Source organism: Sinocyclocheilus rhinocerous, unplaced genomic scaffold (genome assembly GCF_001515625.1).
Source record: "Sinocyclocheilus rhinocerous isolate Xijiao unplaced genomic scaffold, SAMN03320098_v1.1 scaffold148, whole genome shotgun sequence".
Classification (NCBI taxonomy): Eukaryota; Metazoa; Chordata; class Actinopteri; order Cypriniformes; family Cyprinidae; genus Sinocyclocheilus; species Sinocyclocheilus rhinocerous.
Window position 1 is genome coordinate 1,015,286 of NW_015653472.1, and position 21,062 is coordinate 1,036,347.

At 38.8% G+C, this 21,062-nt stretch overlaps 1 protein-coding gene across 1 annotated transcript in view; it reads left to right on the plus strand.

Annotated features, from left to right (window-relative positions):
* Positions 1-21,062, plus strand: part of LOC107716114 (agrin-like) — a 296,454-nt gene that overhangs the window by 199,347 nt on the left and 76,045 nt on the right. Inside the window, 4 exon segments of the mRNA XM_016522443.1 lie at positions 2,122-2,328; positions 14,678-14,899; positions 17,027-17,227; positions 20,212-20,412. Coding sequence (XP_016377929.1) covers positions 2,122-2,328; positions 14,678-14,899; positions 17,027-17,227; positions 20,212-20,412 — 831 coding nt within the window.

Here is a 21,062-nt window from a genome sequence, read left to right on the forward strand (position 1 = left end):
GAACACAAATTAAGATATTTTAATGAAATCCGAGGGCTTTCTGACCCTCCATAGACAGCAACAGAACTACCAAGTTCAAGGCCCAGAAAGGTAGTAAGGACATCATTAAAATACTCCATGTGACATCAGTGGTTCAACCATAATTTTATGAAGCTACCAGAATACTTTTTGTGCACAAAGAAAACAAAAATAATGACTTTATTCAACAATTTCTTCTATTCCGTGCCAGTCTTCGACGCGCGTTCACGACAGTACCACGACGCATGCATGTGCATTCCTCTGCTTGCAAACAAGCCATAGCGCATCCAGGTTCTAAGTCAGAATGCTGGCTCCTGCGTGAGCAGCACCATATGCATGCGTTGTGGTACTCTTGTGAACGCACGTCGAAGACTGACACAGAAGAGAAGCAATTGTTGAATAAAGTAGTTATTTTTGTTTTCTTTGCACACAAAATGTATTCATAAAGTATTGAACCACTGATGTCACATGGACTAACAATGTCCTTACTACCTTTCTGGGTCTTGAACGTGGTAGTTGCTGTCTATGCAGGGTCAAAAAGCTCTCGAATTTCATCAAAAATATCTTAATTTGTGTTCCAAAAATAAAACGAAGGTCTTGGGGTCTCAGGTTTGGAACAACATGAGAGTGGGTAATTAATGACAGATTTTTCATTTTTGGGTGAACTATCCCTTTAATGATGAACGTGATCAGCCTCCATATCTCAAAACCTCAAAAGTAGATCCTTCCGATCCTGATCAAACGTGAATCATGTCATTGCTAATCAAAAGAGTCTTTCTTAAGCAGTTAGTAATATGCTATGCTAGTAGACTTAGCTGCTAACTGAAGGCTAAATGAAAACAAAGAAAGGGAAATCTCCCTTTTGAAAAAAACAGCATATGCTGGTTAGGTATGTTTTGAAGCATGGTCGCTGGTTTGAGCTGGTCCTGAGATGGATGATTGATCTTAAGAGAGAAATAGTTAAATCTGCTTTAATAAATAATAAATCTAATTTAAATCTGCTAAATTACTAAATAAATAAATAAAAATAAATAAATAGTCCTCTACAATTGACTGAAAACTTTCTTTTAGGTCTGTTCTTGTATGAATCTCCCAGTTTTCACAATTCCAGATGGAGCATGTTATTATTAATCAAAATAGACTTTTAGTGCAGGTTAGCACTATGGTACACTAGTACACGAAGCTATTAGTTTGCTAACTAAAGCCTACAAAAAGTAGGATGTTTACTTGTCAGCTGTTTCCATTCAGAAATCTGGGCACCTCACATTTTTAGCTTTGGTAATATTTGGTTAATTCGCTAACTTAGCCTTCTAGCATAACAAAATGCTAACAAAAAAAATACTGTTTTTTTTTTTTTTTGATTAGTTAGAAAAAAATATTGTGATAACTTGCTACATTTTTGATCTGATGATACAAAGTATCACAGAGGGATATGATTCTGTAGTGTTATATATGTTCCAGGAGTGAAATTCTCCTCCACAATCTCTCATAGGTCCGTTCTTGTGTGGAACTCCCAGTTTTCGCAATCCAGTAGATTCCCAATGGATGAAATCAAGTCTTGTCCTAGATTTTTTCTTATTAAATAATGTTTTTTACTCACAAATACGTCACACTGTGGAAGTAATTGGGTTGTGAAAGCCATTTCATGTGGAGTAAAACCAGAAGTTCAGAAATTCCAATTACATTCCTAGCTTCCTAGCTTAATTTCATCAGCATGTATGTCAGGTCGTTAAAGATAGGTTAGATAATGGAATCAAACATAAATCAAGCACAGATTATACAATAACATAATAGGTCTCTTAATTTTCTCAAACAAATGAAAGGCTGCTGTAATTACGCACCACCACGACCCATCTGTGACAGCTTAACACAACTCTATAAGTGGAAAAAAAAACACCCCAAATCAATCTGAATGGAATTAGATAATTGATTAAATAATCAGGCACGGTAATTAATTAAAAACCCCTGAGTGAGTCAATATCCGATGTCTGATTGAGCGAGAGAGAAAGAAAGATGCCTCCAGTCAGTGTTGATTAGCACCAGGACGGTTGCTGGCATTCTTCACATTGTTGACGCATGTATACGTGTGTCTCCGGTCTCCAGGGGGCTGCCCGAACGGTTGTAAGTTCAACGCCATGTGCTTGCTGGAAAACAGAGAGTTTCGGTGTTCCTGCGACCCCATACAATGTGACGGCACATACAAGCCCCTGTGCGGAAAGGACGGAAAGACATACCCCAACGACTGTGAGAGGAAACTCGAAGAGTGTCGGACCGAAACAGGCATCCCTGTCAAGCAACAAGGGCCCTGTGGTGAGTGTGGGGAATTGTGGGATAGTTCCGTACAGATGTTTTGCTGTGTTCTTGTAATTTTATGTTAGTGAAATAGATGTTGTTTAATTAGCATTGTATGTCTGCTTGTGTTTGGTTGTGTCCTGCGGGAAACTCTTGTGGAAGGTGCTCATTCTCTTTCATTTCCACGCCGTTCTCATTCTGCCATCAGCTCTGATGACACATGAAACACTGACTTCATGTTTCATTCATGTCCTCACCCCTCCAGTGCCAGTCGTCCACGCCTGTCCTTCCATGTTCAAATGTCTCGTCATTTCCCCCTTTGTCCTTTTGTGTCCTTGTTTGGCTGTCTTTAAACTATTTTTTCTGTTCCAGTGTGTCTCTCTGTCAGTCTTTGTCCGTGTGATGTCTGCTCAGGGTCACCGCCGGACACACCACTCGTTGCGAGCGGGGAAGAGTTCAACCTCTGACCTTTCTTATTGGAATTCTGACCTGTGGGTCTCCTTCAGGGGGCCCTCAATGGGCAATTGTTTGCGTGATGGAGGATGGTTGGAGTGGCCCTCCCTGCAGCTCCAGTCCTCATGGCACTATTTGGAGGGGAAGTGAGGTCATGGAGCTCTTCTTTTTTTCGAGTGCTGTGTTTGTCTGGATGAATCATTTCCCAATCGTTCTGACCCTGTTGTTGCCCCGCTACCTGTTTGCATGAATGCATGCATATAGCCCCCTTGATAGGAGCTATGTTAGTTCCTCTGTTATGCTTAAGGACAGAAACAGAATCTATGCAAGTACGCAGACGTAAAAACTCAAAAATGTGGAAGTGAGCATTCCCATATACATTCCCGTACTAGAGGGCAATAGTGTAACTGTCAAATGTCTGCCATTAAACCATATGCTGCCTTTCATATATATATTTCATATATAAATATGTTGATATGATCCAAGTTGCTCAATGAAGATTATTTTTCGGATTGTTGCTCCACCATGAATGTAGACAAGAAATATGGCCATAGAAGGAGAACGTTTATGAAAACAGGCTTGTGTTGCTTGAAACGTTTGCGTACTTGTGTGGCACATCCCTTTGGCATTCTCCCTTGAGTCCGAGTGCATACTTCCCTCCTATACAGTATATAAAAGGCATATTCAGTGTCTTCTGCTATTTTTCTTAGGGATATTTAGTGCCAGTTTATCAGGAAGTTGTGATTTTGTTCTCTTTGACTCGTTGGATGGAAACGGTGCTTATTCGCAAATGATTTATGCGATATTCCAATTTTGCACAAGTTAAATTTGCAACTTAGCTAGTGAGTCCAGGCATTGCTTTTTATGGTTAAATTGTACTTGTACTTACCAACAAGCATCAAATATACTTTTGTATTAAACATGTAGGCCTATACAACATAGCTAAAAAATCTGTATCTTTATATATATGTTTCATTTTTATAGAATATCTTAATTCTCTTATACAAGTAAATGAATAATATCTTGAAGTTGTTTTATTAATATTTACCACTTTTTACTTGCGAACAAGACAAAAATATTAAATGATTTTTCACAGTGGCAAATATACCAAATAATATCTACCAAATTGACGATCAAGAAGTCTTCAGTACATACTGTGCAAGTACAGTAATTCAGTTTCGTGCACCACTCTCCACTTTACACTAAAATACATAAAACACCTCAAAATTATTGCAGCAGTTATTAAAAAAAGGCTTGAAAGGGAAAAAACTGGATCTGGACAGTGTGTTAATTATGGGACGTGTATCCAGGGCTGTTTTGGCAGGGTTTAGATTTTGAGCACATTTTAACGGTACAGAAATATCCCTCTCATTTATTCTGTATGCAATGTGTGTCCTACTACCTGGCAGCACATATGTGGCAACTATAGCGCTGGATGCATCTTTTCTTTTTTCCCTCCCTCTCTCTTCTTTTTTCTCTTCTCACTATCAGCCTCTATGACTCATTAGGATTGTTGTCCAGTCTTCAGCGAAAAGATGCATAAATTAACATGTAAAGAGGAGTAGTGCTCGTGTCTTTGACTCTATTTCATTATTTCTGACAAAGTAAGTGTTTTGGTCCTTTCAGGCTTTCGCTGGTGGCAAGTTACAGTATGTTGTTTTAATACATGTATTTACATTTGCATATTCCGCAAACAGAACATTAATTAAACATCAAAAGCTCTGTGGCGGACCTGAGCCAGGCAGACTGCCTTTCATGCCGAGGAAGATACGGAGCATTGACGAGCGAAAGTCTTGTGCTTTGGACACCTGCTCGCAGTTTGATGTGTAACTGCAGAAAAAAGTTGCTTTGCTTAGTTGCCTTGTTTTGCTTTTGTCACTTTCTTTGTCTTCTCTCTCTCTTTTTCTGTTATATCCATCCAGACCAGGTTTTGCTTGTTTGCATGTTCCCATTAGATGTTGTCAGGATAGTTACATGAATATGAATGCTAACAGCTAGCTTCCTGTAGACTGCCTTAATAATGACAAGGGCCAAATTAAAGTCTATGTCTTACTAAAGTGTGTTTCGGTCCTTTAGAAGACACTCAAGCGTGACAAAGCTCACCTTTCCCACAGTGGAAAACCTCTAAATGGGCCTCTTGTCACACGCTAATCAATAGCAGAGACGCTGTGTGTGTACATGAGTCATTTCAAACGCTGAGCATGTCAGGTTTTTTTTCAGTGTCTGACATGGTTTCATCTGCTTCCCGTTGTCTTTGGAGGCAAGCAGAGCTGGGTCACTGTGTCAGCAGCGCTTGTCGAGAGACACAATTCACTCTAAAATCAAAGAAATGTGTAGTAAAGAGAAAGGTCAACAAGAGACTGCAGCTCCGAAGGAAAACAGAAAACACTGTAAAAGTAGAAAGTTTGAGAACAAAGGACTGAAGATACACAAGACTAGACTGTGGTTCCTCATCTGAAAGTCTACATGCAGACTGTTGATGGAGCTTTAAAATATGGCAGTGTATAGAGAGTTCAGGTCTTATTAATGTCAGCGTGGCTTTTTCAGTCTGTTGTTGGGATGTGTGAGGCAGCAGATGAGTCTAAGAACACCTGTGTCAAAGTCATTTTAGGTGTGACAAAAGGAAAAGGATACTAGATAGGGTTGGGCGATTATATTGAATATTCATATTTAGTTCACAGGGTTTTTGCTGCCAGTGTAAAATTGAGCAGCGTTGTGATGAATGTGCTTTTTATTTTGTCATTAAGTTCATGAAGAGCAGGTCATTAGACAATTGGAAGTCTCCATATGGCATTTTTCATGCAAAAAAAAAAAAGGAAAAAAGAAAAGATATTGTTATATTGGTACATATAATGAGAATAATTAAATATAATTTATTCTTTACTTTCATTGTAACCATAATTATTTTTAAAAAAAACTTACTTGTTGCATTAAACATTTCTAATTTATTTTACAACAATGTTTTTAGCCAAATCATAGTTGTTCTGATTGAAAAAAAATGATTATTTTTATTTTATTTTATTTAGCCACCATTGGCCCATATATTGTGCTGTATATTAGCATTTTCTTATGAGGGCAGTCACAGGAAGTTACAGAAGCATGGCATAGTTATGGTATAATATGGTAATACCTTAACATCCATATTTATATCCATATTTGAATACAATCTATTCAGTATATGATGCTGTGATGACCGGGATATTATAGAGTAGAATATGGTAGTACTATGGTATTATTAGATGATAATATATACTGGGTTTTTTTGTACTGTTTTTGTCTAAATTAGGTCCTAAGCTTGTCTTTACAATTTCCACAACACTTGTGTTATGTCTACTGGGAATATGTTTTCCAGGTTCCAGTTTCTGTCCTTCACAGCCTCATTTTCATTTACTTCAAATTAAATACAGTGTCTGCTCTGACTGAAGTCTATGAGACCTTGAATGATCATCTTTGTGCATTATCATGGCTCTGCTCCATCCAATGTAATTTCAGAACTCTGTAACTCTGTGGGTGTACCAGCCGTAATGGACTCCTAATGATAAGGAAAGAAAGCAGCCCGTTTCTCTAAGCAGAGCAAGATGGATCCTGCAAATGAAGCTGACCTAAATACACAGCTGTCATTATAGTCTGGAGGATGTTTCATAGCTTTTGTGAAGTGAACAGACCCTCAGAATATACCAGCTTTCTGTCCTTCCCTGTCTGTCTCTCTGTTCCCATGGCAGTAACTCATAAAGACTAACAATGGGCTTAGACTTACTGACATTGTCATTGAGCAAGAGCTCTGTAAAAAGAGGTGCCTGGGAATCAACGCCCCAGGTGACAACGCACTCTGATTAATATTTATCATTTGCATATTTATTTGATTAGCATCTCTTGCTGAAAACGGCATAAACTTTGATTTTTTTTTTTTTAGGAAAAAACAAAACAGTAACAATATTAAGCACCCATTGAACTTTGGAGGGCCTAGTGAGATGTGCGTAATGAATCCAATTAGACGAGTAGATTGAAGAGCCAGGGTAGCGTGATTATAATTAGCATGAACCTTTACACCTCGCTGTGTGAGGAGGAAGGGTTGTATCTGGGTCGCTGTTGTAAGTTGGAAAGCCCTCACCGGTTTCTATTATGTGTGTTTGTTAGGAGGCTCTTTGTAGAGCATGCTTCTGTAATGCACGTCTGCCTTCCCCCTCGTTTTCCCTCATTCCCTCATCCTCCTCTGCTCCCCTTTCTTCTCTGTTCAGAGTGCTATGTGCAATGCTTGTCTTAACGTCTGCCTGTGTGACACCCTTCTGCTGAAGGGATCCATGGATCTGTCTCGCTCTGTGCTCAGTTTTCAGGCTTCTGTGTCATTCAGAACTGAATTATGAATGACTTCAAAATTCCAGTTCAATTCCTGAATTTGAATTGAGGTAGCAAACTGGGTGCAGAATTGTAATTTGAATTCAAAGAAGTAGAATCAAAATTAAATAAAAATGTTTCAGTATGTTTTATGCATAAACTTTCTCATACACAAAGTGGGATCATTTAATTATTATTATTATTATTATTATTTCAAAAATACTTGAAAGAACAGTAGCAGCTCAACTTGAATCACATCTGCAAAGTAATGACATTTATGAACATTTCCAGTCAGGCTTTTGACCCAAACATAGTACAGAAACAGCTCTTGTCAAGGTTATAAATGATCTTCTCCTAGCTGCTGATTCTGGTTTTCTGTTTGTTCTTATTCTTTTAGATATTAGTGCTGCCTTTGATACTGTTAGTCATTCAGTGCTATTGGAACGTCTGGCTTGCATTGGAATAGCTGATAATGCGCTTCTTTGGTTCTCATCTTATTTAAGTGACAGAAAACTGTTTGTGCAGATTAAGAATACACATTCAGATCCTGTCTCAGTTAATCATGGCATTCCACAGGGGTCGGTGCTGGGTCCGCTTTTATTTATCATTTATATTCTACCTCTTGGTCGTATTTTTCGTTCTTATGGTATTAATTTCCATTTTTACGCTGACGACACACAAGTATATATCTCTACAAGGCCTAATGTCTCTCATCCCCCTCCTGACCTCACTAAATATTTGCAGGATGTTAATATCTGGGTGACTAATAATTTTTTTTAAGTTAAATGCCAATAAAACTGAAGCCCTCCTTGTGGGTTCTAGGTCTGTTTTATCTAAAACTCAATCCTTTACCTTGGTTATTGATAATAGCCCAGTCAATTTTTCTGCCCAGGTGAAAAGTCTTGGGGTTATACTGGATGGTTTGCATTCGTTTAGTCCTCATATTTGTAATATTTCACGTTCTGCATTTTTTCATCTACGCAACATTCCCAGACTTCGTTAGTTGTGCAGCGCCAAAGTTATGGAACTCTTTACCTTTGCACATTCGCCAGCTGGATTCAGTTTCCATTTTAAAGCTCAGATAAAAACATATTTGTTTAGAATAGCTTTTAATGATCTGCTTGTTTAATGTGTTGTTATGATTGTTGTAATATTTTTATTGCTTTGTTTTACATTGTACGGTGTCCTTGAGTGTCCTGAAAGGCGCCTATAAATAAAAGGTATTATTATTATTATATTTTTTAAGGAATTATAGAGGGGCTGTTTACACAACACCATTTTCAACTAAAAACAGAAAACCTTTTATGTGTTTTGGCTGTTCATTTACACGACAGCAGCATTTTGGGGATGTGAAAATGCAAACTTTTGAAAACAGGTCTTAAAGCACAAGTTATCACAAGAAGTGATACCGTTATTGTCTCTGTGTAAACTACAAAAATGCAAATTCATGCATATATGTATTACATGTTTGTGTAGTATTTCTTTACAAAAATCGCATTGCCAACTGCTGGCCTGGATCCGTGTGACCAGGGAAGGTTTTGACAATGTTGTCTTCAGTACATGAAAAACGCAAAGCCAAAACTTTTCCATTTTAGCACATTGTTGTTAGGGTTAGGGAACACCTGTTCATTTAGACCAAGATTATATAAATATTTAATATATTCATTATTTTGTTAATAAATGGAATGTATTAAATGCTCGATTACTATGATTTTTTTACGTAAATATTATTTTCAATATATATTTTTTATTTTAAATAAACCGTGGTGAAGGAACACTTCATTTATTATAATTTATAATATTATTTATACATTTTATAAATATTATGTATAAATAATTTATCATAAATATAATTAGTCATAATTATATCTTTTTATATTAAGAATCAGTCAATTATTAGCTATTATGTTCAAATTAATGATTATGTGATTTGTTTGTTAAATTTCTTTGAATTGCAATTAAGTACATTTCACTTCCTGTCATTCCAATTTAAATTTAAATTCAAAATCCTATGTGATACAACCAGTTCAATTCAAATTCACACTCATAAACTGAAAGCCTATTCCTAAGTTCAGAATTTTGCCAACCCCCTCTATTTTCAATGTGTCCAACATTAGATAGCGGGCTAATATTTTGTGTGGTTTATTTTGTCCTCCCTTCTCTCTTTCCCTCTCTTTGTCTTTTGTTCTCTCTCTTCCGCTCCTCTTGCTTGTCCAGTTTCACGGTGTCTCACCTCATCCGTTTTCCTCCCTTGCAGTGTGGGGAGGGCAATGGAATTAGTTCCTTGGTTAAATTCTTAATGCGTGGGGAGAAAGTTTCTACGCCCTTGAAGCCATTGTTTGGTGATAAGTACTCCTTCAGAAACCAAACACCGCCTCTGGGGGGATTACTACTTGTGTCATGCTAATATTTTCTTCTCTCCCTTTTCCTTGCACCTTCTCCTACACGCTTATAAATGTTTCCCCTCAAGCTGAAGTGGAAGGTAGGGAACGAAAGAGAGAAAGACAGAACCGAGAAGGACGTGGCGGGGGAAGTCGCTGCTTCTGATATGCAGACGCACAAAAAGTGAGACACGCACAGCTTGCTGAAACTCACAAACTCCTCTTATATTGGCAAGATGCGAGGGAGCGGAGAGATGGAGGAGATGCTCATGCGACTGTTTGTATCACGATTCACGCACGCCCTGTAATCCCGATGCAAGGGCTGGAGATCTCCATATGCATGAGCGTGCATGAAACAGATCGTAGGAATAATTCTCTGTGTTCACACTGTACGCCAAGTTTGCGCCAGAGCTGAGCTGAAGAAGCTTACCGGACCCCCTGAAGTGTGTGTTGGCTGACTGTTTGCGTTCTGACAGCCCTTAAAACCAAGTTAAAGAAATCTTCATTGGCGCAAGAGACCTGCTCTTTAAATAGCACATAACAGTGGTGAAATGTGAGTGGGAGTGTCCCTTGGGTGGGCGACGTGTCAGGATAAAGCATGTAGTGAAGCCGTCACAATAGGAGAATCTCGTACTATGTGCTAATAGTCCTTAACATCCTGTTTCAGTGGCAATAGTAATTAAACGCTACTAGTACGAATGCATAATGTAGTACAAAATTGCAGTGTGGATGTAGAGCAGGAGGCGGAGCCAAATAATGCATATTATATAACACCGCAGGGGTTGGAGGTGTGGGAGATTCTCAGGCCTGATCGTGGCAATTACCCAGCTCTTCCGAGTCCCGCTATTTCTTCACACCTTCTCATTATTAGACCCGCTTTTCCACACACAAGCTCTCACGCAGGCTCCTAATGAATGTACACCACCACTTTCCATCGTCGCTTACTTTTTAACTTATGCAGCTTTCCTTTCTTTTACATAACATGAAAAAAACTTCAGATGCACTCATTTCTATGTGCATTGTGTCCCAGTGGCAGTCCCGTCGAGGCATATGGCTGTCATCCAGCTTACAGCTGGAGTCCTTGAAGACTGGCACTGCAGCACAGGCCTCAGGGATGGCAGCCCACTATTTCAAAGAGGCTCCAAAAAGGGCTCATTTTTTCTGAAAGACTATGCAAGCCATCTCAGTAACCAAAGCCAGGCTGCTTTTTTTATGAAGTATGTAATCGTGCCTGCATGTTACATTATTTCTCAGAGAACGTTCTCTTCCTTGACTTATTAAATCTGGAAGGTTTTTTTGTCCCATCCCCTAGAGACGAAAAACTGAAAATGAGAAACTGAACAAGTGAACGTTCTTTTCATATCTACATTTTGTATTCTTTGTTTGTTTTTTAAGGAGAGCGATTCTTTCATCTTTGTAAGGAAACAAAGGGTGGCTTGGGACAAAGTATTATCGAAGGCTGCAGTTCGGGTTTTAGGAGCCTGTGCCTTGGGAAATGGGTCATTGAAGCGTTTTGAAGGTCATGAGGGCTTTACTGATGAGCCTGATCTCACCGTCCTCCAGCCGGTTGCTTAGAAGGCACAGATGGAGAGGCGCTGAGAGAGAAGATCTGGAGGAAAAGCCCGTTTTCAAGGCCTATGAAATTAGGCACCAATCCACTGTTTACACAGTTACGTGCCAGTTCAAGACGTATTTTAAGCTCTCGTTCTCAGCAGAGAAATCAATAGCCGGAAACGTTCTCTTAGAGGAGCTTCTACTGTAGGACACTTTTAGATTGGCACAGGAACACAGCGGTCGGGAAGGTAACCTGCTTATACTCCCCACTTCTGGTTTTATTTTCATTGGCTTAGCTGAGCAGTTGCATGTGTGGGTTTTAAAGAGATGTGTGTGTGTGGCACCGCTTGAATTCTGTCATGAAAAACATGCTTTGGCGTACTAATCATGGTCTTTTGATGCACGCTGTGCTTCATGTGTGTTTGATATGCGCTTCTCCCTGGCTGCCGTCTTCAGATGTGAGGTGGGATTTTAGGTGAGCGCCAGGAAGAGGTTAGAGAAGGGTTGCGTTCAAATCTTTCCCCCCAGCCTCTTGCAGTTCACTAAAGCCCTGAGACTGTCTGAGGGTCTCACTCTTGCTAAGTATTATTTAAGGCACAGGCTAAGTCTTTAGCTCTGTTTGCTAGTGCTAAACCTAATGAGCTGCCTTCTGTCTACATAGTCAACTTCTAAGAGAACATTTTAACTGCCATGGAATCTTGTTAGTAACCAGTTTAGAACTTTCTACATAGTGTGTGCACCATAGCAATAGCGCCACACAACAATTTCAGTAGTTTGATGTTAGCATGCTAAATTTACAGCCAAATTATAGATTTTTATTAGTTGATTTTATTTATACTGAACTATTTTTATTGATATTTTTCAGTACTGACTGAAAATTAAGTTTATTATCAACATTTTATTATCAACAACGCCATGGGGAATTTATTTTATTTTTACTTATTTATTTATTTCAGGTTTATTTGACAGGGACAATGCACATCAACAATACATAAATGCACAATGTGCCAGAATTAGCCAGAAGGCTATTTTGCATCTGCAGTCCCTGTTCCACTTAGCTTGTTGAAATGGATTCTAGGTTTGACTTATTTAGAATTTGACTGATAGCCTACTAGATATCTTACTACCCTTACTCTATTACTCTTCATTAATAATAAAAATCATATATCAATAGTAATTAAAAATAAAATTTTTGGTCAAATTATGCAGCCCTACAAACAACCCTTACGAAAATTAACCATAGTTTTCCTACATTTGAAACCAAAAAAACATGGTTACGATAGTTAAACCATGGTAACCACAAATTAACCATGGTTTTGCTACACTAACCATAGTTTAACCATGATATTTGTAGTAAAACTGTGGTTATACAAACTGTAGTCAATACGCCAATAAAACATGGTTACTACACTTTTACTATAATAAAACCGTGGTTAATTTTCGTAAGGGAAGCTTAGCAAACCTGGCAATGTTTTGTTTGTTTGTTTTTTAATTGCATTTTTAATCACAATTTTTTTATTAGAAAAATAATTATTATTATTCAAAATCATATTGCTCTAACTAGCGTGCTTGTAAATGCTGCCTCTTTAAGCAGCTCAGTGTGTTTTGGAGTACAGCAAATCTCTTCTCCCTTCAAGTAGCTCGAAATGACGTAATTTTTTTTCTCATTATTTTGTCCTTTATTTGTTCGTATCATGTTGGAAAAGAAAGTTATTTTTTACAGAGAGGAACGTATTTGATTTATCTGAAGGTGGTATGATAGCTGCTTGTGTGCAGTATTAAATGTATCTGAGTGTCTGTAATATTATTTGGAAACGATAGCATCTAATCCAGGGATAAATTACTGCGGTGACAGCACTGTGTGTATGACGGGTAGGGGGCACACACACGTGCACACACACATTCCTAAAACAAACATTGAAGATGGAGGGGTTCCCATTTATATGTACATTCATGTCAAAAGACACACCAACAAACAAATAGTCAACATTTGCCGTCACCCTGTCATTTTACCTATCACACAATACTGAGTGAGCTTGAAGGGCTGCCCTTTATTTTGACATGTCTTTAATCTTAGTGTGAAAGTGCAAACACATCGCGTTTACTCCTCTAGCATTTCTCAACCCTCAGCTATGGAGCCCAAGCATACAAATGTGCAGCATGTTGTGCATTTGTTTATAAAACCAGCTCATCTAAAAAAAAATGAATGTCAACATTTACTCATCCTCATGTCATACCAAATCCGTATGACTTTCTGTAGAACACAAAAAAGATTTTAGGCACGATGTTCACAGTTATTTTTCATACAATATAATCTATCAAACTCCATTGTGTGGAAAAGAGCAGCATGAACATTTTGCTTAACATCTCTTTTTGTTTTATACAGCAGAAAGAACATTATACAGGTTTGGAATGAAATGAGGGTTAATGCTTTTACGGAATCTCCCCTAGAAACCTCCTCCATCCTTTTTGTGCATTCATTTTTTACCTGTTTTAATAAAACTTCCTCCTGATTGGGCGAAATTAGGCCAATGAGGACAGTGAGCTGTGCTGGTTCACCACTGACCCACTTCTTCTTTCTCGTTCTCTACTTTCTCTTTCCCTCTGTGTTGGCATCAAAAACAGGGCTTGTGTTCAGTCCCACTGTCCCTCAGCCCTCTGTCTACTAACTGCAGCAGTTAATGAACTTACTGTGGAACTACTGTGCACCGCTGAGAGTCCCAGCTACTCTCTTTCATGTTCATATTTCATATCTGTGCTGTAGCCCAGTGCACTGAATTATTAACTAGAACTCTCCCTTTTCTGGGATGATGCTTTGTGTTTTACTTGTCTGTCTGTCTGTCTTTTTTTTTTGCCTTCTGTCTGTAGTTGAGAGAGGCTTGGTTAGTGATGCATGAAATGAGATGTGAGTAGTTAGTGTTCTGATTGGATGCTCTAATGGGCTGCATGTTTACAGCTGCAAAGTCAGAGTGCATATCTGTTTAGAAAGCAGTTCGTATAACATTTTCTCAGACCACAAGTTGTTGTGGTTTAAGAAAAAATGTTGCGTTTTGTGTCCAAAACTTTAAAGAGAATCAACTATTTCTACTAAATCATAGGTCACATACCCACTGCAGTGGTTGTGGGTGTGAAAACCACTTTTAAATGCATTTAATGAATCCATTAAATTATTGTACCATATGTGAATGGAAAACTGGAGTCACTCCAGATCCTGAAATGTTTGATATAGAGGTCATAGCAACGGTTTGGTGTCTCACAGGTGTAAAAGAGGAATGATATTTCACATGCACACTGCAGTGGTTATGGGTATGAAAAACACATTTAAATGAGGGATTAAATCTATTAAATTATTGTACTGTCTGTGAATGGAAAACTGGAGTCACTCCAGATGCTGAAATGTTTGATATAGAGATAAGCATAGCAGAATTTTGGTGTCTCAAAGGTGTAAAGCGTGGAACATGGATGGTGACAATTTTAAAGTAGGATCCGGCTGTCACTCTTGTAATAGTCAAGAGAAACCTGATTAAGCACTGGGAAGGGGAGTGACATCTGGATTTAGCTACCTTTATTCTTTCCCCTCCTCCTTGTCTTTCCCATCTTCATCTAAGTAGAATGATAACTTGTTTCTCTGCTTTTTGGGGCAGATCTTAACCTGGAGAGCCCCTGCCTGAAGAAGACCTGCGAGTTTGGAGCCGTGTGTGTGGTTAAGAACAGCGAGCCTGTGTGCGAGTGCTCAGACACGTGTCCACAGGACCAAGACCCTGTTTGTGGCAGCGACGGGCACACTTACAGCAGCTCATGTCAAATGAAAGCCATGGGATGTGCCCTTCAGAAACAGATACAGATGCAGCACAAAAGACCATGTGGTGAGTCCACACACACACTCACACATTGATGCCACTCACTCCCTCACTGCTTTTCATCCTCGTCCACCCCCTGCACTTAAGCACTCCACCGATATTTCAAGAGAGGACTGTAATTTTCCTCCTCCATAACCTTTTTTTGAAACGATGCACTTAAGTTAGAATTAAAGAGGGCAGCATCCTTCACAGTAATTGTTTGCATGAGTCATGGGTTTTTTGTCTGGCTTTTGTAAGCATGCTCCAGCCTGCTCGCCCTCCAAACAAACGCATGTTTATGTGTGTTTTTCACAAAAGGCTTGTAAATCATTTTCGATGGCTGTCTTTGTGCTTGGGAGGGGAATGTTAAGGAGACTTTTTCTTCTAAACTTGGAGCCCTTTGTAAAGCCTGTCCCTTTCACTTTCGGCTTAAGTTTAGAGAGAATGAGGTGGAGCTATTGTGTCGACAGAAGTGTCATGCGTTTGCAGTTTATACATGCGTGTGCATTGGCAATGCCTCCAGTGAAGAGTTTGAAATGGATGCCGGGGGTCATTTGGTAGCAGTAGAATTCATCTCAGATCGCTAGAAGCCACGGCTGCTCTTTATTTATCATGCTATATATGTTGCCAGATAGTAAATGACATATGAGAGTGATATCTCTCTCCTCACAGGCTTCTGGAACATCAGCTTAACTACCCACAGAAACAGGTTTGGATGGGACCAAATAAGTTTGGTTTTCTTAGCTGGTCCAATTTTCTCTAGATGCTTACTCAACTGAACTGCGAAATTGTGAGACTGGTTTAGACCTGCTAGATCATGTTGGACAAGCAATTTAGAGATGATAGACCATCGTTGACCAGCTAAAAACAGCTGTGGTATTCCATAAACAAGCTTAACCACCTTGAACAGGATTGGCCTGGTTTTTCCAGCTGGAAATAATCATTGTAGTTTTAAAAATCCAACCATTACAGCATCACAGCAATGATGGGTCCGGCCCCTCGCTGGAGCAGGTGTCAATGGAAAGGGGCAATAAAGAGAGCAGCTGCAAACAGCTAACCATATGGAAGGAAACGTTGTTCATTTAGTGCTGTGTACACAGCCACACTCTCCAGCACAAGTGAATTCTATTATTATCACCGTTAAATATCCAGGCCCATTCAGACCAAAGCCTCTTCCTCACTAAGACCCCAGCTGTGTTTGTGTGCATTTGTTCATGAAAGCTTGTATGTGAGTCGCTGTCGGTAGCAATGCACCCACATGAGTGGGTGTATGATGAGCTTGTGGCCAAATTTAATTTAATTTTCTTCACTCCGCATAGAGGGGAGACACATAAATGCCCTTATCTTTATAGCTCAGGTGCAGTCTGACAGAGATATGACTGACGTTGTTTATTAGTCTGATTTTTTTCCCTCCCATTTGAGTGGCGGCTGACCTTGTAGTGCAGCTACAGGAAAGCTTGCCGTTGTAATGGAGTATTTGATATCTGCCCCTCTGAGAACCAATACATATATGTTTATATGCAAAGAAATGAAAGAACAGCCAACGGGTCAGCAGCAAATAAGCACTTTTTACTGGTGATTGAAATGTTACTGGCCACAGTTGGGGAATATAGGTTACCTGCAAGACACTGAGCTGGAAGCGGAAGAAAAATCATCAGGCTGTTGAAGGAGTGAGAGGGCAGTAAATAAAAACTAGGAGGAGATGGAGCAGACTAATAGAGCCGGTGCCCTTGCTTAATGAAATTATATTTATTCTGTATATAATTACTAGTAAAATTAATTGTATGATTTAACAACTAATTGCAAATTAAGAATAATATATCACAAGGTGCTTTGTAGCTTAATTAGAGGGCTTTCTCATTAAATATTGATGTGTGGTTAATTAAATGCAATGTCATGTCAAGGGGGCTGTAACTGTGTCCGAAGGCTCAACATCAGTTGAAATGGAAGACGTTATAAGATGCTCTACTATGACTGCATGTAAGCAGAGCAGTGTTGCTTCCATCTGTACGATGGAAGGATGCTTTAGCCCAGACTTTGCAGAGAGATTTTAATAAAGCGGACAGGCGGCCGGGCAGCTGAGGCTGATACTAGTGAGTGATGGTGTGAATCTGTAGCTTGAATCTCTCCGTTGACGTCACACTTCCTTTTCAGCAGATGAGTCCTGCACCAACTGCTCATTTGGCGCGATCTGCGATGCTCAGACTGGCCGGTGTGTGTGCCCCAAAGGGTGTTTGGAAACACGGCAGCCCGTGTGCGGCAGTGACGGGATGACGTACGAGAACGAGTGCAAGCTGAACGTGGAAGCCTGCACTAAGCAGCTGGATCTCAGAGTGGTGGCCCATGGAGAATGCAGTGAGTACAGAAAAACGACAGTCAATTCATCCATCACCTTCATACATGTTCACTCATCAGTCTGAACATCAGTTGAAATGGAAGACGTTATAAGATGCTCTACTATGACTGCATGTAAGCAGAGCAGTGTTGCTTCCATCTGTACGATGGAAGGATGCTTTAGCCCAGACTTTGCAGAGAGATTTTAATAAAGCGGACAGGCGGCCGGGCAGCTGAGGCTGATCCTAGTGAGCGATGGTGTGAATCTGTAGCCTGAATCTGAATCCGTTGACGTCACACTTCCTTTTCAGCAGATGAGTCCTGCACCAACTGCTCATTTGGCGCGATCTGCGATGCTCAGACTGGCCGGTGTGTGTGCCCCAAAGGGTGTTTGGAAACACGGCAGCCCGTGTGCGGCAGTGACGGGATGACGTACGAGAACGAGTGCAAGCTGAACGTGGAAGCCTATTTTCCCCACTATTCACAGAAAGTGCTGTTCTGTACCTGACATTAACAATGTTCCTTCCTTTCTCTGGACAAAAGAGAGCAGTTTACCGATCAACTTTAGAGGAATAGTTCACCCAAAAATAAAACAAATCTGTATGACTTTGCTTTTTTGAAGAAAATCCACTTTTTCGTTATAATGAAAGTGAATTCTGAACATTTGAATCATTATTCACTGATAAAAATTCTGAAAACATCCATTCCAGCATTCCTACACTGAAGAAAAATTTGATGTAAAACAATTTTCACTCAATTCACACAATTAATGACAAAAGGCAAGTAACACATTGAATTAAAGTTGGAATTTTTGAAGTAGAAAGACTTTTTTTTTTTTACAGAATTAGTGATGACAAAATTTGTAAAAAATTTACAATGAATTGATCCAAACCGAACGATTCGTTTGCATATCAGGCTGATTCAGTTCTCAATGACTCAGCTTAACAATGACTTAAATTTCAGTCTTTTTCCTACACAAAGCTGCCATATCAAGACTTTTATATGTGACACACAAATGGTACAAACCTTTTTTATACCTTCATTATACGTTTATTGTGCTTTTGTGTCCTTTTTGAAGCTTGAAAGCTGTACTCCCTATTCATTGTAACTGCATACAAAAGAGTGAAACATTATTCAAAATCCTCTTTGTGTTTCGTATATGAAAGAAAGTCATACAAGTTTTGAATGGCATGAGGGTGAGTAAATGATGGCACAATTTTCATTTCTGGGCCTGAATGGTCAGAATTTCTTGTTTCCCATAAGGCTAAGCTCTGCCCAAAAGGCCTCTGTCTGTACTCGTATCTCGGGTCCAGCTCTGTATTCTGGATTGCTGTTTTTATGTAACTGACTGTCGTATCTATTGCGCTCCCCTCTGCCGAGGCTGTGAAAGCATGGAAACATGTTGCAACTGATAAAGAAATGCCTTTATCACACATGCTGATAAAAGAGAATACAGCAGCCATGAGAATGTGATTTATCGGCCTGTATTGGACTGTCACGACGAGGCGCACTTGGGCGGCTGCTGGGCAGCATGCTGCAGCTGCTTTTAATAAGACGGCCGAGCCTGGTCTCTGAGGTTGACTGAGTGCAGATCCTGAGCAGAGGTGAGGTCACTTTATTAATGTGCAATAAACAGGTTGGTAGAAGAGAGAGACGAGAGATGTATGCATGAGGACCTCTCTCCATTAACACTAAATCAGGTGCTGTTATTACCCCAGCACTAATTGAATGTGATAGCAGTTGCTTTAATGCGATCCCCCAGGTGTAATTGTCATCGGCCATGCTCCCTCCCTCCCAGTTGGAACCACATTTTGTTTTACTGATTAACTGGGCTCTCAGTAATCATAGCAAGATATTTGAGAACTAGGGATGTCAATTTAACACGTTAACTGTGATTAAAACACACACACACACACACTAAAACCTTTAATCACACTCTGACCCATATATAAATTGTGTAATATGGAAATAAATAATATTAGAACAATTTTATATCTTCAATTATATCTTCAATTCAATAATTGAATTACATATTGCAATTAATATCATGAATTAACAAAATAAAAAATAAAAAATATATATAATGTATAAAGTTTAAGACATATAATTGTTTCATATTAGTAATGATTTTATTAATTTTATTAATGATTTAATTATTTAGTAATTTATTCTTATATTAAATTTATTAATATATAAATGTGATATCTAATATATATTTTATATGAATTTAATATAAATAAATAAAAAAATAGAATGTAATATAATTTAATATTTAATACAATTAATATTCATATAAGCCTGCACTAAGCAGCTGGATCTCAGAGTGGTGGCCCATGGAGAATGCAGTGAGTACAGAAAAACGACAGTCAATTCATCCATCACCTTCATACATGTTCACTCATCAGTCTGCGTTTGCTGCAAAAAAATCATTTTCTGTAGTATTTTTGTTTTGATTTCCAGTAAAAGTTTCTTTAGAACAAGATAAATTTACTTAATTTACAATACTGTGTCAGATATTACTTTTTTCCTAATGTATCTTGAATTAAGTTTATCTGTTTTGTTTATGCATAAATCCCATGTTTTTTAGATTTATGCTTCAAGCAAGAAGAAATAATTTAGTAAGAAAAATAAACTTAATTCAAGATAAATGTTCTCTGAAAAACTTTTAATATTTTGTGCACTTTTCAAGCAAATTGTGTTTTGTTTTGTGTTTTTAAATTGTTGAATTATGTGGTACTAGAAAACAAGACAAAATACTGATTAAGAAAATGTTTTGCAGTGCAGTTTTCTTGTCAAAACACAAGAAACTGTTTTAGCACTCTTTCCAAATCATGTTATGCATGGTACATGATTTTTTTACATGGTGGTTTTTATGTAGTAGAATCCCATGTGAATGCTTTTGGAGTTTCAAGAGGACGTTTATTGAGGTGTGAACATGTTTCTTGCACCTCTTTGTGTCTCAACTATCCAATGCTGTGATGCGTGTGTTGCCTGTGTGTGATCAGAAACCTGTGGCAGCACTGTGTGTAGCTGGGGAGCGCGGTGCGTGCAGAACCAGTGTGAGTGTCAGCAGTGCACGGGTCAGCCGGTGAAACCCGTGTGCGGCAGCGACGGCACCACCTACGACAACGACTGTGAGCTGCGGCTGGCCTCCTGCAAGAAACAGAGGAAGATTGAGGTGACCAAACCTGGCGTCTGTGATGAAGGTGGGTTTATGTGTTCATGTATGTGATAAGGTAAGTGAGGAGCTGAACTCCCTGTTAATTGCTGATTTTCATAGTTGGTCTCAGGGCTAGCCGAGTTAATGGATTCACTCCAAACAGTTTATCCTGGCCAATTTAACCTCCTTTCATCGACTGCACTTAGTGACCCATCATATTTACATTTACATTTAGTCATTTAGCAGACGCTTTTATCCAAAGCGACTTACAAATGAGGATAATGGAAGCTATCAAAATCAACAAAAGAGCAATGATATGCAAGTGCTATAACAAGTCTCAGTTAGCTTAACACAGTACACGTAGCAAGGTTTTTTTTTTATTATATAATAAATAAAAAGAAAACACCCTCGAATAGAAAAGAATAGAAAAAGAATAGAGCAAGCTAGTGTTAGAGGCCTTTTTTGCTTTTGTTAACTGTACACTTTTTATTTTAATAAATAAAAAGAAAACAAATAGATAGAATACAAAAAGTTATTAGTAACTGAAGTTAGTAAATATAAAGAAAACAAGCAGCAAATGAATAGAGTGCAAGTCTAAAAGGGAAAAGTGTTTTTTTAAAGAATAGAATTAGTATAGAGAGTGCTAGAGTTAGAGGGTCAAATAAAGATGGAAGAGATGTGTTTTTAGCCGATTCT